At 44.2% G+C, this 23476-nt stretch overlaps 1 protein-coding gene across 1 annotated transcript in view; it reads left to right on the plus strand.

Annotated features, from left to right (window-relative positions):
• The window catches only part of Prkn (parkin RBR E3 ubiquitin protein ligase), a 1229844-nt gene that overhangs the window by 817115 nt on the left and 389253 nt on the right, over positions 1–23476 (plus strand). The window contains exon 7 of the mRNA XM_013352276.2: positions 9502–9638. Coding sequence (XP_013207730.1) covers positions 9502–9638 — 137 coding nt within the window. The remainder of the gene's footprint in view (positions 1–9501; positions 9639–23476) is intronic.

Below are 23476 nucleotides of genomic sequence, written 5' to 3' on the forward strand. Positions count from 1 at the left end.
TGAGTGTTTTAGGTACTCCCACTCCTCAGTTCAATCAAACTGACAGCCATAACTGACCATCACAAAAAAACATTATGAATATCTCTTCTGAGATACATTTTTCTCTCATTCAGAGATAATGGAGTTTTTGTTTCATCATTATATACAACAGTTATTTTGTTATGATTTACCATTATTTATTGCAATTTGTTACCATTACTATTACAATTATTTGCCAGTGTCTGTGTAGTTGTATAAAAGACATACAAGGATATCATCTGGAGTGTTATTAATGAACAATATTGCCATAATGAGTAAATAGTAAACAGGACTAAATTCTATGTTTTACATTTGATTTTATGAAAGTAGAGAACCTTATTTTATTGTTTCTAATACTGATGTCATATTGTAATGTTTATAATCAAATTCTTCAGAAGCAAATAGGTTATATTTGAGTTCAGCCTATCACTTATCTTTGAAAAGAAATAAACTATGGTAATGTCAAATAAATATCTTCCAAGATTGAAACCATTGGAGGGAACTTAATAATCCATAACTCCTTCCATTCCCATGGTTTCACATTTTTATTCTGCAAAGTCTCCTTATTAACAGTGGCTCCCAATATCCTCATCTCTACACTCTGGAGGTATTATACAAGCCTAACTACAGATCCATGCACATGACTTATGAAAGCTATGGACGCAACATCTTTGCTTATGAGTCTGTGTATATATTTCTGTATGTGTGTGTATGTCTCTTCCATGTGTGTGCAAGTGCTCTTATATGTGCATATGTACACATACATGTTTTCATGTAGAGACCTCAGAACAACCTGAGCTGTCATCCTTCAGGTGTCATTGACTTAGGGTTTTTGAATAGGGGTCTCTCCTTGGCCTAGAACTGTCCAGGTAAGCTAAGTTGGCTAACCAGTGACCCCACCACCACCACCAGGGGGTGATCTACCTGTCTCTACCTACCTAGAACCGGGATTACAAATGAGTTCCACCACACCCAGATGATTCTCTCTCTCTCTCTCTCTCTCTCTCTCTCTCTCTCTCTCTCTCTCTCTCTCTCTCTCTCTCTCTCTCTCTCTCCCTTTCTCTCTCTCTCTCTCTCTCTCTCTCCCTCTCCCTCTCTCTTTTTGTTCTGGGGATTGAATTTAGGTTCTCATGCTTGCATGGAAAGCACTTTACATGAAGCCATGCCCCCTGCCCTTCTGTCTCATCTTTAATTTATGGGGAATTCAGGACCTTGGTAACAGAAACCAAGAGCACGATCATCTGTTTCTTTCTGTGTTAAGCATTTGCACATATCTGCCTTTAGTTGGTTCACGTGTTCTTGCTGGTGAGGCCACAGTTTCTGTCTCTTCTTTAGAGACATCCTCTGCCTCAGTCACCCCTGGCTGAGTTGCCTCCAGTCATTTCTCCTGGCACCAGATCAGCCTCCATGAAAGCAGTGGTGATCTCTCACCCCTGTATTCCCACAGGAGCAGGCACTTGGTGACTTTACAATCCGTGTGTGGCAATACAGGCAGGACATTGATGCTGGCTCACAGAGCAGGTAGAGACATAGTAAAGCAAAGTTGAGAATCACAACAATGTGTTTTAAAGGTAAACATTTCAGTAAGAGGAGAGCAGTGCATGCAGATGAGGGAATGGGGATCAAGCTTCTAGAAAAGTCTGGGCTTGAGATAACACTGAGAGTTTTCAAAAAAGAAAAAGAAAAAAAAATGAAGGGAGGAGAGATCTCACACATAGGGTCGGGAGGTGATGGGAAAATGCACAGGAGTTGGCCCCAGTGGAACAGGGGATGGATGAATGGAGAGAAGAGATGTGCAGAGATTAAACAACAGGGAGCTGGACCTGAAGCCAAGGGCCAGTGAGCAGCAAAGCTGTGCTGATGGACTGGGGGAGCACTGAGCTGCTCTGACTGGACTGGGGAGCACTGAACTGCTCTGACTGGGCTGGGTGAGCACTGAGCTGCTCTGACTGGACTGGGGAGCACTGAGCTGCTCTGACTGGACTGGGGAGCACTGAGCTGCTCTGACTGGACTGGGGAGCACTGAGCTGCTCTGACTAGACTGGGGAGCATAGAGCTGCTCTGAATGCATAGGATGCTGAGCCATGCTGACGGTATTGGGGTGCTGAGATGTGCTGATTAGATTAGGGTGAGCTGAGGGTTGAAGTTGGAAGTGGCATATGAAGATGGCAATCCAAGTGCTGCAGGGATTCTGGCTGCTGCAGTGCAACAAGGCCTTTTAAACCCACATTTGCCTTCTCCGGGCAAGCACCACTCTCTGTTCCCTTGCATCTCTCATCAACTATCTCATTGTTCCTATTTTGTTGGCGCTTTCAAAATTTATCAAATAAATATCCAGGGGGAAATGTCTGAAATAGAAAAGATGGTCACTCGCTACTTGAACTTATCCTGTTTCCTTTCATGATAGCACACAGAGCAAGTTAGCATATCAATGGCAATATACTTAATTTGATGGGAGAATTTTAAACAAACCCCTGGGTAGCAACGAGAAAATGTCACAGGATGTATAAAACCAAGCTGCTGCCTGGGAATAAAACTGCACTATAACAACAGGGGAGTCCTCGGTGTCATAGACCATGCGGAGGGGATCTGGCTCCAGAACAAACGCTGAGACGGGAAATTCTCTTAAACTTAATAACGTTTGGTGCCACCGATGGGAAATGGAATCACTGAATAAAGATTTAAGATGAAAAAGCACTTTTCGGCAGGGGTTGCTCTGCCTGAATGTAGAGTGTTTCCCAAAGACCCACGTGCTGAAGACTCGGCCTTCAGCCTGGTACTGCAGAAGGGAGGTGGATGTTAAAAAGTAGGGCCAGGGAGAGGATGCTTGGAAACTTGAAATGTGACCCTTGTGGGGAAACTGAGGCCTTTTCTCCCCCTCTTCTCACTACCTGTTTGTTGTTGGGATACTGCTTGTTGGTTCACGGCTCCTCAGCCCCAAAATAATCACACAGAAACTGTATTAATTAAATCACTGCTTGGCCCATTAGCTCTACCCTCTTATTGGCTATTTCTTACATATGAATTTAACCCATTTCTATTAATCTGTGTATTGCCACAAGATCATAGCCTTCCAGCAAAATTCCAGCACATCTGTCTCCAGCACAGAGGTGGCTCCATGGCTTCTCTCTGACTCTGCCTTCCTTCTCCCAGCATTCAGTTTAGTTTTTTCCACCTACCTAAGTTCTGCCCTATCAACAGGCCAAGGCAGTTTTTTTATTCACCAATGGTATTCACAGCATACAGAGGAGAATCCCATATCACCTGATTCCCATAAGGCCTACAGGCTTCATATGCTACATGGTACTTCAATGGTGTATTGTGCTACCAAAATCTCAAAGCAACACAGCTATTCAGCCATGGATTAAAACCTCAAAGACTGTGATCCCAAATAAACCTTTCTTTGTAAGTTTAGTTCAGGTGTTTGTTATAGTAAGGGAAAGCCAACTGATACAATGATAGGAAGATTATAGTTTCTTGTTCATTCCTAACATCTTTATACCATTTTTTTGTGTACTATTTTACTATCATCCATTATATAAGTTTGTTCTGTGTCTTTTGTGTGTATATCCCGATTACACAGAGACACACACTGTCTTAGGACTTCTGTCAATCCCAAAGACAAGCCAGTCATCTCCAAACTCATCCCTTTGGTCAACCTTGCCACATTGTGAGACAAATATTTGTCTTCTTCCCTTGAGGACTATGGCTTGGTGAGGGGACTGGCCATCACTGTTCACTGCAAGCAACACTTGGCTTGTAGTGGCTGTTCTATAGTATTGGCAGAGTGGACAAATGAAAAATAAAAAACTTTTACCTTGGGTTCCTTGTCTGTACTGAAATATTGTAGCACTAATCACCTCAAAGTGACCAGATAATTTCTTTTGTGTGTGTGCAACAAACCAGACTAGGTGGAATAGTCTGAATGAGATCAGGAAACAAAAAGAAATTGGAAGGAATAGTTAATGAGCTTCTCAGCTGCACTGGAGTCTTAATGGGACTCTGGTTCCAAGCAGACTAATGGGCAAAGGAACTTTCTTTGGGCTTTTTAAACTTGGCTGCTGGAAGGAATTTGGAAGGTCAATCAACTGTTGAAGATTATTTTAATTTCTGAAAGTTGAGTCTATCAATTAGTAATTTGGATCAAGGGGCTCTCCGGTGCTGGCGACTGCTCACTTGGCTAACTCAAGTAATGAACTCCTGTGACACACGTGTGCCAACGTGACATCTCCAGCTCTCTCTCCTGTGACACATGTGTGCCAACGTGACATCTCCAGCTTTCTGTGACACACATGTGCCAACGTGACATCTCCAGCTCTCTCTCCTGTGACACACGTGTGCCAATGTGACATTTCCAGCTTTCTGTGACACACGTGTGCCAATGTGACATTTCCAGCTTTCTGTGACACACGTGTGCCAACGTGACATTTCCAGCTTTCTGTGACACACGTGTGCCAACGTGACATCTCCAGCTCTCTCTCCTGTGACACACATGTGCCAACGTGACATCTCCAGCTCTCTGGCGCCCTGGCACCATGTTAGAGATTTCTTTGTCAGCGGTGCACTTAGGCTGTTGGTAGATGTGCTGAATCCAGAATGCTAACCAAACTGCATTAGATTTCCAATACCTCCATACTTTGTTGTTTTATGAGCCAACTCTAACGAAAGGAGATTTAAAGCGACCGCTAAGAGGATAAATCCAGCTATTTAAGAACGTCCCTTTTTCTCCTCTAATTATTTTTGTCTAATCAAACACTTCACTAAATTCCCAGGAGTTCTTCATGAACTCAGCGTTCACTGAGAGATGTGAAAGATTGCTAACTGGGGCATAACATCTACATGATCGCTGCCCACACCAAACATACTGTAGAAACAACACATGCGTTCTAAGGGTCAGTGTCAGCTAAATTGAAAGACTCTCTCCCACAAGCGAGACGTGCTTACTTTTATTTCCTTAAGGATTTCATACTTGCATTTTTAGTTTTCTATCCTAATCTACTATGTTTTTCAGGTGATTGTGCTACATATCTGATATACTACACATGGGCGTATATAATTCTGTAACTGCTATGCATGGGGCAAAGGAGAGATGAGCAGCGCCATCTGCTCTGGCCTCAGGACTCTACATCCTTACTCTCTGGTCCTCTTCCACCGTTTACCCTCACATATCGTCTTCTAGGACCTGTTAAACATGGCTTCCTCCTCCTCTGAGTCTGTATTAGATATTGATACATTTAAAAATCACTCCACAGCTGAATGACCGGTGAACAGAATGAATCTGGTCTTGTACAGTTTCCGAGGTTCAGGAGTTTGAGCAGACTGGGCCAGATGATTCCTGGGTAGCATGTAAAGTTATAATCAAGAGACCAGCCAGGGACAGAGTCACGTCTGTGATTGCCTTGAGTCAGAAGGTTGACTTTAGGGATTGTGGATGACAGCACAGTCATCGTTGGCTGTTGCCAAGAGACCCTGGTGCTTGCCACACGGAGTGCTCCATCAGGCTGCTTGAGTATCCCCACCACCTGGGATGCTTGTTGTTCTCAAACCTGACATGGAGGAGAGAGCAAGCAGCAGCCAGCCACACTTGAGAGAGCGTGAAGTCATAGGCACTTTTGTTCATTTTTCTTGTTTTATGAGAAAAGCCCCTTTCGATGTGGAATGGAAAGGAATTAGGGATGGTTCCTTCTAAAGCACTGTAGGAACTGCTTACCATTCAGAGTGCTGAGATTTCCTACGACTCTAATAAAACTCAGTGTTCTGCCCTGTGTTAAGATGCTTGTGTCCCTCCTCTGGGCACTCTACAGACTGTGTGACCTTGAGACTCTTTGCACTTGCTCCTTATTATTGTGCCACTTCAAGTTTCTGATGCATGGATTTCAACGCCCATCACCTCCACTGAGCATCTGGGACCACATTTTGTGCTTTAGCCAGATGGATGGAGTTCCAGGGCCGGGACAGATGGAGAAACAGAGAAAGGATGGGCAGTGATGGAGGAAACGTGAGGTAGACTGGATTAAAGTACACAAACTACTGGATATATACTCAAACACCATGCCATTTTGGTAGATACTAGAGAACAGGGTTTCCAAGTGAGCAACACCACACAATGATAGCCTTCCCGCTTTGGCTAATATATGGAATGGCTTACCATAGATTTCATTCTACTGAATTTCCTTCAGTTGTGCTGAATATTGTGAGAAAGAATGGTCTGCATATCATTCCTGTAACAAAACAGGGAGTCAGGGCTTACAAATAACTCTGCAGTAATGTCAAATAACATGTTTGCAATTATTTTTACATAATGTTGAGAACTTTATTTAACCTTTAGTTAACTACTCTGTCACCTGACTCAGGGGTAAAATCATTTCTAGATTGATCAAGTGACATTTGTGTATAATTTGATCAAAGGGCACAGAAGAACATCGGGACCCATGAGAAATAAGTCCAGGCTTCAAAATTGCTACTCACGCCCATCTTTTGTTCCCGTTACTCAGTCCAGCTACTAAGAAAGTCAGGCCAGAATTCTGAAAATAGCTCCAAGAAGTCCCCAGTACTTTAAACTTTCTCAAAGTTAAACTCATTAGAACTCCCGTAGAAGGTTCAGAAACTGGCTCCATCTGTTTGGACTGTCTTATCAGAAAGCTGAAGCCAGGCAGTTTATGATCAATAGGAATTTATTTCTTAAAGTTCTTGAAGCTGTGAGGTCCAAGAGCTACTGGGAGACTTGGTGTCTGTCTCCCCCACGGTGCCTGTCTGCCTTGCGTGGTGGAAGGAGTGAGGGGCTCCTTGGGGTCCCCTTCACCACCACGCTAACACTAAAAAGTGTTTAAGAAGAATTTATGTGCTGAGACTCGTGGATGCCAGAGCGTGGGCAGACTGGTTTAATTTTACAGACTGGTTTTGCTTCCTAGATTCACATTTGAAGCTCCCCTTTAGGCGTGTTCTCTGCAGGAAACTTTACACATGTTCTCACAGTCTCGCCAGTACCTGTCTGTGCTGATAGCAGGTTAGCAGTCTGAGACTTGATCTACCATAGCACCCCCACCATCATAGCTGAAAGCACCCTTCTCATTGCCTACCTGTGCTGGCGAAGGTGAAATGCAGCTGCTGCATAAACCACACTTGGCATGCTTGAGTGCACATGGAGTAGGTGACGTTGGAGAGAAGGAAGTAGTGTGTAGTCCTTAGAAGGAAACTTGTTGGCAGGGCAAGAGTTAACTGCGGCCCTGGAGGTAGGAATCAGACCAGAAGCGGCTGGGTCATGTTCAAGGAGGAAGCTCATCATCGCACTCAGACACATTTAGGGACTCACGCTCAGTGTAAGCTGACTGTGGATTTTAACACACCAAGGGGGTGCTTTTCCACTTTCTGTGTTAGGTGCTGCTTTGAAATAAGTGAGATAACAGAATCATTTAAGCCTTGTAGTTGTTAAGAAATTATCTGCTATAATGCTCATACTTAATCTTAATTTTTTTTCTAGGAAAAGGACTTTTCTTTTTAAAAAAAATGCAAAAAAAGCAGACCTTGTAAAGCTAAGAACTGGGTGTGAAGGAACATGTTTGTATTCTGCCTTTACATAGGCATAGGCTTATCTAAATTGACTGCAAGGCAATTTCACTATTGAAATTGGCTTGGGAATGGTCTCAAATTAATACAATCAATTTGTCTACTTCTTCCCATAAGCACATGGGTTCATTTGTCAGCAAAATAATATGGCTTTCTAGGAGATTTATCTTCTTATAAAGTCATTTATAAACTTTCTAACTGTATTAGTTACTTCTGTATTAGTTTGATCGCACACTAGGACTAAGAACGGCGTGAGGATGACAGAGTTTATTTCAGTGTGTGGTTCTGTAGGGATAGAGTCCGTCATGATGAGGAAAACATGGTCTGGAAGCAGGAGCAGGAAGTACATAGGAAAGGCAAGATAGAGAACATGAAGTAGGTAGAAGTCATAATTCCTCATAGACCGCCCACAGTGACTGATTTCCTCTAACAAGGCTCCACCTCCTAAAGGTTCCATGCCCTCCCGAAACAGTGCCACAAACTAGGGACCAAGTGTTCATGGGCCTTTGGGGACATCTTTCCTTCTAACCATGACACAAGGCAATCCAAAATTTTCAGGATTTGTATATATTGATTTGTTATTAATTCTATAACCACAATTTGAGAAATTGAATACTTTCATAAGATGAAGGCTATGAAACCAGAAAAAAAATCCTGTTAGTTATTCTCCTGCTTCTAATTTCCCTCTTTCTGTTTGACTGGCTGTTGGGCATAGCTTTTTTGGTCCAATGGCCGTTTTCCTTTTGACTTTGTCAAGTTCTGGTATTATATATTATTATAACTACATTCAAGAGGCAATGTAAAAGTCTGCTTCTCATCATGGCGGACAATGAGGGCTGATGAGAAGCCAAAGACAGTGGCACTAGGTTTTGATCCTACTGCATGAACTGGCTTTGTGAGAACCTAGCCTGTTTGGATGCTCACCTTCCTAGACCTTGATGGAGGGGGGAGGACCCTGGACTTCCCACAGGGCAGGGAACCCTGACTGCTCTTTGGACTGGAGAGGGAGGGGGAAAGGAATGGGGGGAGGGGGAGAGAAGTGGGGGGAGGAGGAGGGAAATGGGAGGCGGGGAGGAGGCGGAAATTTTTTCAATTAAAATAGGAAAAAATGTCTGCTTCTGTGGGAACAGCAGTGTAACGTAAAGGCAGTATCTATTGCACGGAGGGCACAGTGGATAAGGAGAAAGAATGTGTCCCCGTGTTGTGTGGTCAGTGTACAGTCAGGGAGGAGTCAGAGAACATAGATATCAGGGCTGTCTGCATTATCTCCTTTACAGATGTGAGGAGTGAGCAGGTTCATTGGAAATCAGAGCAGACTTCTAGCAAAAGATGATGTTTAATCTCGGGTTTAAACAACTGTTTAATAAACCTAATGACGTTAAATATGAATTAGCACAGTCATTGTTCTGAATAGCTAAGGGAGTGCCCCCAGTGTAGGGTATCACCCTGGAACTGAGGTTGGACAGCTGCAGTATTGGAACAGAACATGCCCAAAGCAACACTATTGTAAAATTATATCCACCATGGAGGTCCCATAGGTGGAGTGGCATTTCATCTGTATTTTAATAAATAAAGCTTGGCTGAAAATCAGAGAGTAAAGCAGCCCCACTGGTCAGCCTTACAGACCAGACAGTAGTAACATCCACCTTTAATCCCTGTAGCCACACTAGTTGCCATGGAAACCTGGCGATGCACGCCTTTAATTCCAGCCCTAGAGAGAATTATAAAACGGGAGGAGACAGTTCTCAGTCTCATTCTGAGATTCCTGGAGACAGGACTGCCATTTTGGACTGAGGTTGCGGTAAGAGCCAGTGACTGAGTGCTTTGCTTTCCTGGTCTTCAGGTTGAACCCCAGTATCTATCTCTGAGTTTTTGTTGATCATGCTTTACATAAGAGCGTCTTCTTTGTCTGTGCAGGAGCCCTGTCCTGGTCTTCCAGTGTAACCACCGCCACGTGATCTGCTTGGACTGCTTCCACTTGTACTGTGTCACCAGACTCAACGACCGGCAGTTTGTCCCTGATGCTCAGTTTGGCTACTCCCTGCCGTGTGTGGGTAAGACGAGCTCTTTATTTGTTCTTATCACTTAATACTAATAAATAACAGGAGAGCTGTTGTTGAGATAAACTGTTTGAGTTATGCCTGATCCTGGCCCAAGAGTTGAAAGCTTAAACATGGTCAATGCCAAGAAAGAAGCTTTAGCAGGTAAATCCCAGGAGACACAGAACTCCAGGGAACTGTGCTACACTAGACTGTGTGCGCCGCGCTTAAAAGCACTGAAAATAAACTTGGAAACTATTCACCCAAGCTATTAAATATGCCTATGGGTTTGGATAATGAATTCTGGATTTGTTACTCTCTGCATAGAACGGTTTTGTCCAGATGTTTCCATAGAAGAGTCTTTCACCAGTGGTTTTGTTACTCTGTACACAGAGTGGTTTTGTCCAGATGTTTCCGTAGAAGAGTCTTTCACCAGTGGTTTTGTTACTCTGTACACAGAGTGGTTTTGTCCAGATGTTTCCGTAGAAGAGTCTTTCATCAGTGGATTTGGTATCGATCATCTCTTGTGCTTGTTGTCTATACATTCATTTCCGTGTCTGCCCAGTCCTTTGTTTTCTTCTGTTTTTTAAACTGGGTTACTTGACGTTTTGTTGTTTAACTGTGAGTTTCTTGAGTAGGAAGGGCCCTTGCTTAAGCCTGGTGACTTGAGTTTCATCCCAGAGCCTGTAATGTTAGGAGAGAACCAACTCCAAGTTGCCTTTGACCTGTATGCACTCAGTCATGACACACATGCACGTACAGTCATAATAAACAGAATTTTAAGATAGCTCGATACTGGATTTTACAATTTATTGTTAGCATTTATTCTCTTCTATAATATATCTGCTTACCAATAATTTTGGCCAAGTGGAATTTCTTGATGTCTTCTGTTATTTTCGTGTCAAATGTTACTCGTTGCCGTATCTGAAATAATGGTAATTCTATGATTTTCTTGAATGGTTGACCTCTTCTATTAAGTTACCAATGCATTTTGAGTTACTTTTTGTGTATTTAGCATGGTTGGTGTCCCTGGATTGCCGCATATATGGTATAATAGCTATAAAGAGATTGAATTGCCCCACTGATTAGAATATTGTCACTAAACACTTAGACACCGTGGCACTTGACTCAATGGTTAAGTTTGCGTTTTGATTTATTTTCTTCTTGGCTTTAGTGTGAATCTTAGCAGACATGTTTGTGCTTCTGAATGACACAGATCCAAACGGAGAGTCTAATGCAGTGTTGACTCTGCAAGTCATGCTGTTCATTCTTTAACGTATTTTATCTGTCGTCAGTCATGAAATGAGGCTTTATCGCAGTTTACATATTGGTGTATCAATATATAGATTAAAATGAACTGAAACATATCATGTTTTTATATTTTTTAACAAAAGCATCAAAACCCAGAAAATTGTTTGCGAATCATCACTCTCCTTCCTTTCCATTTGTGTGGGGATGGTGCAGACAGTGCGCGTGTACCACATGCACATGTGGAAGCCAGAGGGCAGCTGAAGGGGCGGTTTCTCTCTCTCCACCACGTGGGCTGCAGGGATTTCAGGCACCTTTACCTGCAGAGTCATCTCACTGACCCCAGGAGCCTTAACAAAATCATTTTGTACTGGGAAATCATTTTCCTCACTAAGTCTCCGACTGTGCAAATATTTCTTAAGTACCACTTTTAAGACCGTTTCATCTCAAGCTAAGTTTAGAGAGTAGTGCATTCCCTCATGTTTCTGATATGCCAGCCTGGAATTGTTGGAAAGTTCAGACATGCAGAAACAAAGAACAGAATTATAGTGGGACTCAACGGACCTTCTGCTCACGCAGTACACAGGGTGGCACCTTCTCCCTGGGGCCCTTGCACAATGCCTGGAACCAGCCATTTCTGCAGAAACTCTGGGCCCCACCAGTGGAGGCTGTGTTTGGAGGTCAGAGTCTGAGCTCTCCAGGGACACATTCGCCCTTGGGTTTCTCCCTATCTTAGCCTAGCTAAAGATAAGCTAGAAAACATAATTTTTAAGATACAAATTGCAATGTTAGTTTATAAGGGACTGTTTCGCCTTGGATACAGGCTTGCAGAATTTTACTGAAATTCACCAATATTGCAAAGATAGTTCATTTTTCTCTCGGCCATAATAATAGTGATCTCTCTTACTGAGTGACAGCTGGGTCACTATGCAAGTGCACTCTCTTCAGAACCTTGCCTTTTCCTCAATACTGGGCATCATTATACCATAGCGATCCCTCCTATATAAGACAGACTCCCTCCACCCTTCCCGATAGACCACCACCGAGTTCCAGTGTGTGCACAGTCTACGGTTCCCCTTATTGTTGAGCACATAGTTTTTTTTTTTCTTTCTTTATTACAAACCCTCTGTGACACTCGTGCGAGCAGACATTTCCCTGCTGGTATCAGGGTGTCCATGAAATAGGTTCCTTGTAAGAGGGGGTTGCCGTGTCAAGTGGTCGAAGGCAGAATGTGTGTTTATTTCACTGTTTACCATGTCTCCTCTTAGAAGCTACAGACAGGCTTTCTGCTACCTTCCCACTGAGAGGGAGGAGAAAATTTTTCTAATCACGTATTTGAGAAATGAGAGTTTTTCATTGTTTTGCTTTTTTTCTAATTTCTGTCTTTCTGTGTGTCTAAGATCTGCATTTGTTTTTCTCTGCCATTTGTAAATCAAGAGGTGGGTTAAATGAATGCATTCCGTGAGGCGTGTTCTACACAGCATATCACTGACAGCCCCGTATAATCACAGCAGTGGCCTGCAAGGTTAGATCTCTGCTATTGTTTTATATAAAGGATGCATGTAAATTAGCCTCAATCTTGCTAATTCTTTGTCCCCAACAGCTAGGAGCTGCCTGGAGGACCGCCCTGCCTGGCCAAGCTCCCGTGCTGAGCTGTGTTATTTAGGCTCTGCTGTACTCTAATGCCTGTTTGAAAGCCGCCTAATTCCATCTTTAACTAAGTATGGCAATGAGGTTGAGGTCCTAGGAGCTGTAAACCCTGGAGTTCATCTTCTTGTTTTCACAGTGAGCGAGGCGGGACACTAATGAGCTCCAAGTTCCCTCCTATCGCCTGTGAGTGCTGCTTCTCCCGTGTCAGTTATTTAAACATGATAGTCAAAAACTCGCTTTATATTTGAAAATCGTCTCCCTAGTCTCGAGACCTTACTTTCCCCAGCATGCCTTCCCTATCACATTTCCAAGAAACGATAAGCCTCGTATTGGGTCTATCTTACTATTGAGAAGGAATGAGGCAAATAACCATCAGTGGCGACATTCCTGTCACTCGGCTGTGGGTGAACTCTCCCCTCTGCACAGTCCATTCAAACACCGCTGTGTTTTCGTGCACGTGACCATGTCTCCCCAAAACTATCCACTTCATGGCAGTATCTCTTCTTGAGTATTATGTTCGCTTTTCCAGCAGTGGACTTGATGCTGTTTGTACGTGCTTTCCCACATGATGTGAGCAAGACTCCGATGCTGCTAGGTGTTTCCTCCTTGTGTGGAAACCAGCTGCTCAAGCGGACATTCTTTGCATATATTGCTTGCTTGGTTTAAAATCATAGAGCCTGGTGTGTTGGTTCCTCATTTTCCACTTCATCAAAGGAAGACTACACACTCCATCTGGGATCCTTTGTAAAGGGCGGTGCTCCCTGAATCCTTGGCGTTGCTGTTTTCTCTTTCTGTTTATTGACTCTGCTTTAGAGACAAGTCATTGGTAAATGAACTCTTCAAACTGGCTCAATGCCTAGTGTAAGTATGCATGTTAAAATGTAAAGGTGTTTTCTGATGCCCAGGAATAAAATTCGGTCACCCTGCTAGGGTGTATACTAGTTACGTTTTCTGTTGCTGTGTCAACATACCTGATCATAGCAACCTAAAGAAAGGTTAATCTTTGGCTCACAGTTTGAGGGGACGGTCCATCCTGGTAAAAAGGTATGGAGACAAAATCCTGAGACAACTGGACACTTTGCGCCTGCAGTCAGGAAGCAGAGTGAAGAGATGTCAATACTGAACTTTCTTTCTCCTTTGTATCGAATCCAGGTCCCCAACCCATGGAAGGGGTCTTCATAGTTCAGTCAGCCCTTTCTGGAAATGTCATCACAGACACACCTAGTGATTCCTGGCTTCCGTGGCGACTGTAGACAATCAAGATTAATCACCACAGGTCATGTGGTTTCTGTTACATGGAAGTTAATGTGGCTGAGACTTCACCCTTTGTAGGTCTCGTGACAAAGTCCATCTGTGCTGCCCCTGCCCTGTTGCCTGGACTCTTGCTGGGGCCAGTTTGCAAACCCTGGTGGCCATTTCAGTCACCTCTGGCTCTTTATAGCTTCCTGTGCTCCAGGCCACACTTGAGCACAAGTTGTAGGCCACAGGAGTGTGCACAGGCCAAGTCAGCAGTGAGTGCGAAGGCCTCTGCCTAGGTCTTTGATATGCTCACCATCACAGGCCTTTCCGTAAATGTTACTGGAGTTAAAAATGAGATTGTCAGACACAGGCAAACAGCCTCTTGCCAGAACCTGCGACAAACTTTATATAAAAATAGGGGCTCTCGGGGAAACCACTTAGTGCGTCTGTAGTATCCGCTGTCTTTCTGCCGTACCTGTGGTTATTAACATTGCATGCTGGGAACTTTGAAATGTCAGTGGACCCCTGTCAGCGTACTCTCAAGGCCAAGCACTCCCTAAGTTGGTGGCGCTCCAGACTTTGGTCTGATTTATTGTAGAACAGGTGAGGTGAGGACCGCGAATGAGACACGGATCCTTACCTGCTCCTGAACAACACCGGTGTCTCGTGACCTGGGGTCCCCTAGCAACAGTTACCATCTTCCCAATGCCATGCCCTGGATATTGCCTTGATTAACAAGTGTTTGGGGTTGGGGTTGCTATTTTGTTACAATTTGCCTTTTGCTTTTCTGGTCCTGAGTCACTTTGCATATAATTTATGTGTTCAGACTTCTCATCACAATGACAAATTACCCGGCAGAAGCAGCTTAACCGAGGAAGGATTTATTTCTCCCTAAGTTTCAGAAGTGTCAGTCCTGTAAGAAATGAGCGCTACAACCCATTTTCTGTCTGAGGTGTGCTCGGAGCTCATCAGGCCGGCACAGATAAGCAGGGGGTTCTGGACCCTTGGCCTCTAGCTGGCCACCAGAACCTGCCAGAGTCAGCTCTGAGAAGTGGAAAACTACAGGCAGTCCCCAGTGTGGCTGAAACCACCCTCGGAGGAGGGGCCAGTCTCAAGCCCCAGAATATTCCTTAGACAAGGTTTTGTGTCCTGAATTAACAGAATGAGGGTTTACCGTGGACTTCTGCTGGAGTGAACCATGGAAGGATTAGAACTCCCGGAAGTGGCAGCCTCTGGGGAAAAGAGGGCAGGCATTTCTTACAGTTAGGGACTCTGAAAACCTCTGTCTCATACCAAAACACCACCACAGCTGTTTGGCCTTCTCTCTGTGTTGTGATCCTTTTCTGTGGAATAGTGTATTTAAAACTCTGGTTTTCATTCATCTCAAATTTGCATAACAGACCAGGGGCCTCCTTCACAGTTCATCGGGACAGGAGGCAAGCTGGTGGCCACTCAGCTCATATCATGGTGGCCAGAGAGCAGAGGGGGGCATGGCCGTGCTGGAGAGCTTTCTCCTGCTTTCCTGTTTATTCCCTCGGGTGCCAGCCCCATTGCATGACGGTGCCCACTTTTAAAGCACATTTTCCTCCTTCGTTCATCCTCTCTGAAACCTTTACACCAGTGTGTTTCTCAGTCCCATCAAGGTGACATGCAGGTTGTTCTGTGTACTTTCCCTGGGGAGATTCCAACAAGCATCCATGCACAAGAGACAGAGCACAGATGACAGACCAACGTAAGGGGTTCAGCAAGTGCTGACTTGGTGATCCAGTCAGGTTTGTTGGGTTATGTACTGAGTGTGCGTGAGGGACTGGTTACAAAAACATGGGTCACCCCAATCAGCTGTGTTCCTCCCTGTCACAGATGACAACCTCAAGGAAGCTTTGTGATAGAACCCCTTTTTCAGTAAACCTACTTCCTGAACACCAGAATTTCCCATCAGCCCTTGCACCTAGTGGAGAGTTGGAGGAGCAGGGACTGGAATCCTCTGGCCTTCTGCTTCACCTGCTCTTCTGCTGCTACTGTAGACCAGGCTATCACTGTATTAGTCCACTCACTCGGTGGACTAATATTTATTCCAAAATGGCGATGAGGTAGCCATGTCACCCATGGAGGGGAAAGCCATATTGCAAAGAAGACCAACCATCTCATCCAGTCTCCACGACCTTCCAGGGTCCTCCGTATGTCTGCTCACAGAGTTGCAGCATGAGACAGATGGTTGAGATGTGGCTATACTCCTGATGTCCATAGAGATGAAGAAGCCTGGGATTCAGGCAGCCAGTAAGGATGCTAAATACATGTAATACAAAGAATTGTTTTCTGGTTTTTAAGTGTTGGTCTCTTGCATGTATACAAGGAATTAAACCAATATGATTCCTGAATCCATGCCGGAAAATTAGAGAAATTCACCAAACACCAAACCATTACTTTTTCTCTTCTCGTTAACCAAAGTCAATATTCTTTTCTTCCTTGAAATTAAACCCTCAAAACAACTAAATCACTCAAAGGATAAATCAGTTTTGATAGTTTTCTTTTTATTTAGAAGCCTGGAGCAGACCACCTTCTATGAATAAAGCCATACCGAAAACACAGGGGCTTGGCATGGCCAACGTTCCCTTCCACTGTGTCACAGTGGGTTGCTTTGGGGCCTCTACTCTATAGCATTACTCAGAGACCCCACGGTGACTTCTGCTGTCTCATGGTTCATCTCAGTAGCCTCCAAAAACCTAAGTCGTGGAAAGTTGGCATAGGACTGCTGCCCATGAGCCACACAGATGAGGCCGAGGCCAGGCCATGGGCTATACCACTTCTTCCCATGTTTCTTACAGCACAGTCCAGGTCCATGGATGCTCATAGGTACAGTGTGCACTCAGGCCTGGGGCGGGGGGTGGCTTGAGGGACAGAGTCCATTGTGTGCTCAAGAGGAAGCATGAATAGTGTTGCAAACAGAGCAGCCTCAGCACAGCGCACTCTGGTGAAAAGCACACTGTGTCACGTGGTTTTCTGCATTCCTCTCCTGCTGGTAACAAAAGCAACACTCCATCAAGTCACTTCATTATCAGGAGTGACTGGTACACAGACAAGGACCAGAAAAAAGGACGTCAGGTAAACCAATGTTGTCCCAGAGCTCATTCAACTAGATCAAGAAGGGCCTCTCTGTCTGGTCATCCATCTGGCCCCACAATTGCTGCCTTTATAGAAATTCTACTATGGAAGTTCCAGCCGGACTTTTATGCTCATTTGAGGTGCATACCTGTCTTTAGTGCGTTACAAAGGAACGATGTCTCTGTGCCTCTATGAAACTGGCTGATTCTCGATTTGCTTGATTATCTGTGTTCCAAACTTCTTTTTTTTTTTATTATGTTTCCTACTCTTTCATGCCTCAGGTGGTAAAAAAATAAGCATTCTTTTTTTGTTTGTTTCTTTTGCTTTTGAGACATGATCTCTCTACATAGCCCTGGTTGTCCTGAAACTCACTATATAGTCCAGGCTGACCTCAAACTCATAGAGATCCACCTGCCTCTGCCTCTGGAGTGCTGGGATAAAAGGTGTGTGCACCACTGCACCTGGCCAAAACTAAACACTCTTAAACAGATTATTCTACTTGGTTGTGCAGGGTAACCGTCACTTTCTGGTTACGAATCCATTATTTCTCCAAAGAGATCAGGACAGACGCCTGTGAGAGCTTGTGATGGGTGTGGGGATTATTCTTAGGTGCTCTCCTTCTGTTTATCATTGTGTGGCCAGACTCCTTTGCACTGCCCCGGGATCTAGCACAGCTCTGAATCTCTACATTGGGCATTATCGGTGTGGAGAGAACTCTTCTGAAGCCAGAAGGATTACAGCAGCAATCCATGGATATTAACTGAACTTCAAGCCAATCATCTTAAGTGGTTTTATATAGTCTGAAAGGTATGGCAAGGCAATGCTGTGCACATATGTCAAACACTCATTCCTGTGTAGTTAAAAACATGGATGTGATAGGAAGCTCTGGTAACCACCCCCAAACCAAGAGTAGGGACATTGTCTGTAGCTCAATGGTCTCCATGTGACCTCTCCCTGGTCGTATCTGCTTTCTGTTGGGAACCATCATGCCCTTTCTTACAGTGTCACCACCTATGTGTGCATTCCTAAATAAAAGGCATTCACCAACTTTAAGCTTTCGGCTCGAACCTAGATAGGTTTTTACCGAACTGCCTTGCCCAGGAGACTGTCATATCGAGTACTAATCCTGGTCACCGAGTTGTGGCATGCACACTACCCCAACATTCAGAGATTTCACTCCTGGTTGTATCTTATACATTTTGTTATTTCACCAGGCACTGCTTTGGTGTGTGTTTCTCTTCATATCTCAGTTGTCACCTAAAATTTGAGCACAGAAACAGAAGTATAAAAGCAAGCTGTTAGTAGTGACCGCAGAACATCGTGTTGGCGGGTCCCATGGCCGTTAGTGTCTGGTGTTGATGAGGTTTCCGAAGCCTAGCTCACAGCCTGCATCATGAGCCCTTCTCACCTGTCGGCATTTTCTGTACTGCTGTCAACTGCTTTACCCTCAGTCCTGAGGGTACTCCCCCACCCTCTGCACCCAGGCCACTCATCCTATAGTTTAGATCAGAGTGTTAGCGGCTGTGAAGCTCCTGAGCTGTGGCCAACATAGTAGTGTAGCCAGCAAGGTGCTTAGATGCGGGCAACGACATGCACCTGGTGCATGGCACACTCTACAGCCTCTGGTGTCTCAGGAAATGTGGTGCATGCTTTGTCCTCACGGGCGACAGATTTCTGCATCCTGTCACAATTTATTTGGAAAGAAAACAGGGCTATTTATGCCCCATGGATCAAGAAAACTTAAGTGTGGTGAGGCACGATTTGTTTTCGATTTTAAATATACACTACTGACTCAGACCCGCTTGTTCACCTATAATCTCTCTGTGAATTGTTGGGTTCAAGGAAGGGAGAGGGGAAGAGAGGTTTCTGAACCATCCTTCAGGAATGATTTCCCAAATACCACTGCAAGAAGTGCTGCAGGGGTCCAAGGCAAACTTTCTTCATTCCTGCCAGACAAAGCAAAACATCTATTCTCAAAGGTTTCCAAAGAAAAGGGTCCTGGACCATAAGGAATCAGGGTTAGAGTCAATAGCTGATCTGGTAGGGGAAGCGGGGCACAGGTGGTTTAGGCTATGTAGCAGAAGTCACTGTTTTTCTGGATAAGAGGTGAGGCTTGGTTAATGTATAACTGGGAGTTAGGCTGCCTCCTGCCAGAAGCACAAGTACCAGTCTTTCTCCTGCTGCTCACAGTCCTCTTTGTTTAGGGCTTGGCATACCTGGACACTCTCTGGCTTAGGTTATGTTCCTCAGCCACCACCATCGTGGATGATGATAACATATATTCAGGGCCTCATGGCTCTGTATTCAGTGCTGAATGTCATTTTGTGTGTATATTCACACACACCTCCCCAGACACATTTAGTAACTGTGATAAACTTTCTTCCCTCTCACTGTGTGATGTCTTGTGTTAATGAGACTTCAAGCATAGAAACTGGTGTGAGCTGGTGACCTCCAACTGTCTTCCAAATAATTAATAATGTGCTTAGAGGGGTTGATTTACATATTCATTAGAGTTTAGACCATTTGGTTTCTAAGCAAGAGAGTGAAAAAGTTTAATGTTTTGAATGTGCGTCCATTTAACAAGAAGAGGCATGGTTTAGTAGTCTACTGTCAATATGATGACAATCTATGACGCTGAGCCAGGCCGTGACACTACTTGAGAGCTGCATGTTATCCAGGTTATCTTGTATGTTCTTTTCTACTAAGCTTTGAGAAGTTCATGTCTTCTATTTCTTGATTTTTATTTCTAATGTTCCTGCCTTCTTTCCTGTCTTCTTCCTCTTTGCTGCCAGTATCAGCTCCTTCCAGGAAGGGCTTGACCACTGAGCTGCATGCCCAGCCACAGTATCATCTCCTTCCAAATACTTACACAGCGTTTGTAATAGGTCACTATATTAACCTGTTTGGGCTGTCGTAACAGGAGGGCCTGCTTGTTGGGGTTTCTGTTCTCCCACCAGGTCCCACAGCTGTTTAGCCCCAAGAAAATCACACACACAAAGTTATAAACTGATTGGTCCATTAGCTCAGGCTTCATATTAACTCTTATAACTTATATTAGCCCATTATTCTAGTATATGTTAGCCACATTGCTCAGTACCTTTTTCAGCAGGGTAGGTCACATCCTGCTTCTTCGGTGTCTGGACAGGACTTTGGAGGAAGCTTTCTTCTTCCCAGAATACTTCTGTTCTCATTGCCCTGCCTCTATTTCTTGTCTGGTTGTCATGCCTATACTTCCTGCCTGGCTACTAGCCAGTCAGCGTTTATTTAAAACGTAATTGACAGAACATAGAATTATCCCCCACCAACACTCAGTGACTTAAACAATAGAAATATATTTTTCCACAGCTATGGAGGGTACACATTCAAGACTGAGCTCTCATTAGATCAGTTTCTCCAAGCTGGTGACTTTCCGGTGGCAAGTTTTCTCCCTGTGTCTTCCATGGCACCTTCCTGTGTGGGCTGTTTCTGTAAGGACAGACACAAACAGCCGTAAATTGTCTACGTTCTTCTTTAAATGTCCCATCTCAGCTTCCAGCCACATTCTGAGGCTCCAGACCTAGGACTTTTAATGCAGATTTGGTTGCACTTCTCAGTCACCATCTAGATTCCAAACTAGTTTCCAGATATTATGTATCCCCAGACTCAGAGAGAATTGATTGAACATGAAGCCTATTTATAACTGCTGCTCAACATGGTTGAAATAGCATTTGGGTACCCTCACTGCCCCTCCTCCACACCTCAGCTGCTTTCTAGCACATTGATATCCCATACCTGGGCATAGTGGTGCCTGTCTACCAAGCGTCTGCTTTGAAAATCTAGACCCATCAGGTTGTATTTCAGGAAGGATCCTTTTATCCTACCCCATCTGATCTAAGGGGAGCATTCGGTATGCTCTGAGGTGGCAGTGGCTGGGTGTCATCTGTAGTAATATCTTGGTCCTTCATTCTCCAGGATGGATGGTCAGGACCCACAGCCTCTATGAATGTTTTTAGTAGTTGGAGCTTTAAGATGCTGCCACCAGTGGGATCTAGACTGCACTGTCTCCCAGCAGGTTGCAGGCAGGTCTTGTCCAGGGTGGGTGTTTCTCTTCTAAGCAGCAATGATCTTTTTCTCTCTCACCCCTTTGGACTTTGTCTGTGCCTTCATGGTCAAGCCTGATTCCCCACCCTCAAGAGCCCAACTAGAATAGGGAAAGAAAAAAAAAGACATGCATGTCTTTCTGAAAAGCAACTGTGTACACCTCCTTTGCCACCAACACAGAAATGATTCTTAATTATGGACCCTTGTCCTGAAGATCTCATATTTCTTGATTTCTTAAGCTGTGCTGTGGCCATTACCCAGTCCTACCTGACTATCTGAAAGGGAGCATATATAATGTCATCTCAATAAAGACTGAGGGCACAGAGAAGAGTGTGGCTTTAGAAAGGTATTCATTTGATGTCTGTGTGGCTCAGCTTCTATGTGGACAGCTTGGCCACATGCTACACAGGTAGGATTCGGCTCTGTGGACCAAGGACAAACTCTTTGTTCAGATGGTGCTGAGGAAATGGCAGTCTGGCTATGCTGTATAAGAGGCTTTCTCATCTTAAAATGAAAATAATTCTGAACTCCAGGCAATCAAAATCACATCTTATATAAAGGTAGTTATCTGGCACACTTCCCACTGGCTAACACTTGTGGCAGCTTCCCAGTCAGTACTTGATTGTACACTCCAGCTTGGGTCCTAAAAACTTGTGATTGGCAGGAGAAGCCTAATACGGCGACTTAGGCTTCTTTTAAGTTTCATGGTTTAAGAGTAAAACTGGATTTCTCTTCTTGACTTCATTTACCTTAGCATAATGATATACTTGAAAACAACCATTGCCCTTGTGCTGATCATGGTCACCATCATAGAGCTATAAAATGGTCCATGGATGTTGGGTTATGAAAACAGTTTGAAAGTCAGCAGCGACTGCCCTTATTAAAATCATTAAGTTTGATTTCTGCTACCAGTCCAATCTTTCAGGCTGTCTTTGATAGAGAGGCCTGTATAACTGAGTAGCGTAGCACTGAAGCATAGCTTCTCTGACAGGCAACATTCCTGACTGCCTTGGTCATATCATGTATTAGCTTCCAAGTCCTTGCTTGGATGTTAGGTATCAGAAATCTCTTAGTTTGTATGATTTTTGAGCGTATCTAATACCTTACTTTGCAGAAAAAAATAGACTAAAATTAAAGGACACAGGCAAACAATGTGACCCATTTATTATTTCAAGTCTATTTTTTATCTTAAATGATCAGGCATACATTTATATTTTCTGTGAAATAACAGGAAACCTAATTTGTACATCCATCTCATTTTTGGAATTTCATCACCAAAAAAAAGACACAGTAGAGGTTGGACTTCTCTTGTAGCTTAGCTGCTTTGCTTTTCTGGTTTTGGGATTGAACCCCAATTTCTGTCTCTGGGTTTTTATCATTCATGCTACATAGCACAGCTCTGGAGCAGATACTTGTGTGGGGCTCCTGTACCAATCACATCTAGGCATCAGGTGCCCCTTCCCAAGACGTAAGGGTCAAAGGAGCTCCCAACCCCAGCCAGGGCCACTTATGCTCTGGACTAGGAAGAATGGCTTCTACAGAAACAGTTAAACTATGTCACCAACCCCAGCTAGTCGTGACATCTAACAGTGCATGTGTCTCTGCTCTGAACATTCTGAAGCAGATTCCCTATGTGACCCCAGATACCACAGCAGACCCTGGCCCATGTCCAGCTTCCCCTCAGAGTGACACTCGTTCTTGACCTTGCTGGTCCCTCCAAGGACCTGAAACAAACGGAATTCATTAGTTAATTTGTTCTTATTCTTAAAGCCAACTTATGGCTGGGGCAGTAGTACTGTTGTAAAGTCATGAGACCAGTTCTGACAGTGTCACTAACTAAGCTCCTCCTTCATGTGGTCAAAGTATCACCACCTATCATTTAACAGGGAAGCAGCTGTCATGCATCACCTCTGTGAAGCCTCAGGATGATTCTGTATGTTCATACTGACAGCTCGACTCACAGATGAAGAAACCACTTAGCTTCCCGGAAGCTACATCTAAACATTACCTTGCTTAACTCCAAGCTATTTTTTCCTTCCCACCTTTACTCGTGAAGCGTGTTTCACATGAAGGGTCTCTGTTGCCACAGAGTCACTTTAGTCCCTGACTGCTGGGTCCTCATCCTGTAGCTGCCATCTGACGTTGGTCAGATTCCATGCTGGCAATCGTAACAAGATCCATGAGTAGAAGCAGTACCTCTCCAGCCTCTTTTGGGTGGTTACAGCTTAGTGTTCCTCAGAGTGTGTCCACAGAACCACAGAAAGCAATTTGAGATTACTTTAAGTGGAAAAGGTGTGGTCAGTGGTAGTATATACACAATGCACCATTGAGAGCAGCAGGTCAGTGATAGTATATACACAATGCACCACTGAGAGCAGTCAGCAGTAGTGTATACACAGTGCACATTGAGAACAGTCAGTGGTAGAGTATACACAGTGCACATTGAGAACAGCAGGTCAGTGGTAGTGTATACACAGTGCACATTGAGAACAGTCAGTGGTAGAGTATACACAGTGCACACTGAAAACAGTCAG

This window comes from Microtus ochrogaster, linkage group LG9 (assembly GCF_000317375.1).
Source record: "Microtus ochrogaster isolate Prairie Vole_2 linkage group LG9, MicOch1.0, whole genome shotgun sequence".
Classification (NCBI taxonomy): domain Eukaryota; kingdom Metazoa; phylum Chordata; class Mammalia; order Rodentia; family Cricetidae; genus Microtus; species Microtus ochrogaster.